The 3,505-nt window shown below is 38.3% G+C and overlaps 1 protein-coding gene across 2 annotated transcripts in view; it reads right to left on the reverse strand.

Annotated features, from left to right (window-relative positions):
• Nucleotides 1-1,406, reverse strand: part of LOC107687778 (dihydropyrimidinase-related protein 2-like) — a 46,420-nt gene extending 45,014 nt beyond the window's left edge. For both annotated transcript variants that reach the window (XR_001634164.1, XM_016485239.1), the window contains exons 1-2: nt 1,099-1,406; nt 295-606 (exon numbers count right to left, since the gene is read on the reverse strand). Coding sequence is in view for 1 of the 2 variants with exons in the window: in XM_016485239.1 (XP_016340725.1) it covers nt 295-546 (252 nt within the window). In the remaining variant the exon portion in view is untranslated. The remainder of the gene's footprint in view (nt 1-294; nt 607-1,098) is intronic.
• Between the last annotated feature and the right edge of the window lie 2,099 nt (nt 1,407-3,505).

The raw sequence follows: 3,505 nt of genomic DNA on the forward strand, positions 1-3,505 counted from the left end.
ATATATATATTAATGACTTCAAACCAGTATTTATAATTGATTGGATTCTACAGAACCAGCTTTCCTTTTTAGCTACATTATGGAAATATTTTTTTAGATCTGGGCACATAAATAGACTCAAAGCTATGTTTGTTTGTTTTTTTGAAAATCAAAGCATTAAAACTAAAAATAACAAATTTTTTCCGGTTGATTGTTATTACAAGCAAGAGAGGCTGCATCTGAATGAAGACTGATATATGCAATAGTGTTAATGTTTTCACCCACATGACAGTGCACAATCCCTGCAGCTCTTACCTCGTCGTTTAGGTTCTGCAGAATCTCTTTTCCGGTACTTCTCCTGATCTCCACCTTTCGTGGTTTGGAGATATCCTTCTGCCTCTGGATCACTCGACCTTTCCCTGATGACAGCAAGTCAAAGTCCAGTGTCTTGTTCTCCACCGAACCCTCCACTGGGCAGAACATGCCACAGAATTTCTGCCGTGGCTGGTTGGGGCTGGAGCGTCCCATGTTCTGGAAGAACGCAGGCACATCTCCGGCAGCAGACATTTCTCTCAGTGTATACTTTCAGATGGATGCAAAGGCATGTAAACCTCCGGCTAGAGAGCTCTGTGGACGCTAAATGTTAGTTTTCCCATTGGGAGGTGAGAAACAACATTACATGTGAAGCGAGGAGGTTCCTACACTTGCCAGAGAAATCTTAAAGGAATACTAACGGAATGTAAACATAATTAACAATATAAATAAGAATCCTCAAAGAGGAAAATAATTAAGTGAAACAATAAAAACAATCCATTAGCATTTCTTCAGGATAACACACATGATTCGCCAAAACAATACATTTTATTATCCACACCACTCAGCCCTTGCAAATTAATATGCAATTGATCGCAACTAGCTTCAACGAAAAGCCCTTTAGAAAAGATGCCCAAATTGAACAATACAATCTGCTGAACAATACAAAACACGAAGAATGAATGCAAATAAATGTGGACCATGCAAATGATGTTGTTATTAAACGCAACACATCAGGATTTAATGTTAATATATCTACTGAAGCGATGACAAACATTCAGAGAAAATCCAGAGGTGTTACCGTACATTAGACGCGAGACCAACTGAGGATGAGGTGACGCTCTGCTGGAGAGATGAGGAGAAACAGCGGAAGTGATGCGGGGTTTTGAGGGTTAAAGATGTAATGTGTCCATATCTGAGGGCTCTTTCCCGGATGACTTGTCTTAATGCCTATTGTGAAATAGGCTACCTTTGTTAGCGTTCGCTCTGTATGTTTGGTGAACACACGTTGGATGTGGTAAACAAAGAGAAATGTATGTTAGGTTTAGTCGTAGAATGGATAATGACTCTTAATTTTTGTTTGTATTTCTTTTATCTGCAGTCTTAAAGAGTCGCTGCTCCGTTGGTTGAAGCGCCACGCCCATGCAGGTTAAAGTTAAGGGCGCTGTCCGTTCAGCACCACGCGCTGGAGCCGCGACGAATCACGGAGGTTATGATTCACTGTTTATGACTTGGGTTATTAGTGGCAGTTCACACGGGACGCGTTCTTGTGCTCCGTCTGAGCTATTTTTATGCACACATGTGTCAGATGGGCGTACAGTAGCGTACAGTATTAGGACGTTTGTGTTACGTCTCGTTTAAAGAAGGGAATCGCGAGAAATTTAACCATCCTACTTTTTCTTAACGATCCCTTCCTTGACGGTTCCATTAAGGATTATTTTAGTAATTGTGAGTAAATAAATATTTAGGGGAAAATGTCATTCTTATTGCTTTTACTCTCTGTAGCCAAATTATGAGACAATTTAGATTTCAACTAAAATAAATATAAATATAAAAATAATACTGAAAATAAAAAGTTTCTACTTTTTTTTTTTTGTTGCAATAAATAGGCTACATCCTCAGTATGTCTTACATAAAATACTACATTTACAAAAACGTGGTGACATTAAATGTAATAATTTATTTATGGTATAAAATACCACTGGTTACAAAAAAACTCAATGCCTAATCAATCAATAACTATACACGTTGTTATTTATTAACAATCAGCCAGTAACTACAATAATTTACCATACAGTAACAGTTCTTGGTTCAATTCGATTCGGACGACATGATTAAGTAAGTGAGTCAGATTGATTCAGCAACTGCTCCAATTGATTCATGAGGGTTTTTGAGCGGCTAGAAAGAACCGGCTCATAAGAGTCAATCGTTCAGAAATCGGAATACACTGATCACGTTGTGTTTTAAATCATTGAAAAGATCTGACTCATAAGATTCATTAGCTCGGGAATATTGCACTGATCGATTTGGTTAAAAACGGCTGAGCCTGACATCATTCGTTTCGGAACGATACATTACAAAGACGAACCATAAAATAGAGTAATTAAAAAGAAAGAGTCACTCGTTGATAATATATATTTTTCGCGCTTTATTCAAAGTAAAAAAAACGCCAAGATGCTTTGCGCACATTTTTCTCACATAGCAATTTTTGCTGCATAAGAAATATTGGGCCGTGGAACATTTCGATTGAGAGTCACTCATTGGAGACTCGCCATTCTGCTTGCTTCTCCAAAGCAGCCTCACGATAATAGCTCCAAAAGCTCAGTTTCCATAACAACAACCTGTGCCCTTACCCGCTCAAAAGAGTTCCTGCTTTAGCTACTGTCTTTGCAGGCTGTTGGATTGAGGGGGAGAAAGCGAGAAAGACCGTTTGTGCCACAAAAGGAACCCGTTTCATTGAATTTCTCAGACTTGCATGCACAAAACTGACGCTGCTTAACAGACTTTTCAAAACCACTTCTCTGGTTAACAGGAGTCATATGTGGCTTAGACCAGTGTTTCCCAACCGGGGTGCCGTCTGTCGAGAGCAGGGGTGCCGTGTAAAAAATAATGTTTTAATATTTTTAAATTGCTAAAATGTTCAGACTACCCCACTGTAAAATCAAAAATGCACTGAGTGAGCAAAAATTTGTGAGATAGCTAGTTATAATGGTAATTAAGTAATGTTTACATATGAATAAAAGCCTACATTAAAATCTGTCATATAAATTGGTCTCTTCATTAGAAATTAGCCTACCGATAGCCACCATTGATGGACAAAATGTCTTAATAATATAAAAAATATCTGTATGACATTATATTCTGCAGTTCTTCCCTGTTGTACCGAATATCTATACTTTTCAAATTATCATATCGAAGTTAGAAATTCAAATATTGTAACAAAATTTATTTTGTAGGGTGCCACAAGTTTGTTAAAAATTCCAAAGGGTGCCGTGACTAAAAAAAGGGTGGGAAACACTGGCTTAGACAACGGTCTTGTTTTGGAGCAGAACACATACGCACACAAGCATGTATACTTCAGTCATCATTGACTACGGAACCTCAGAACACCTGTTTCAGCCAATCACAAGACGGCAAATTTAAGCACAGCTCCTCCCACTACAGCCTATGCTGTTGCCATGGGTTACTGGGAGGAATAGACTAATCAAACTGG

This window comes from Sinocyclocheilus anshuiensis, unplaced genomic scaffold, assembly GCF_001515605.1.
Source record: "Sinocyclocheilus anshuiensis isolate Anshui unplaced genomic scaffold, SAMN03320099.WGS_v1.1 scaffold205, whole genome shotgun sequence".
NCBI lineage: Eukaryota > Metazoa > Chordata > Actinopteri > Cypriniformes > Cyprinidae > Sinocyclocheilus > Sinocyclocheilus anshuiensis.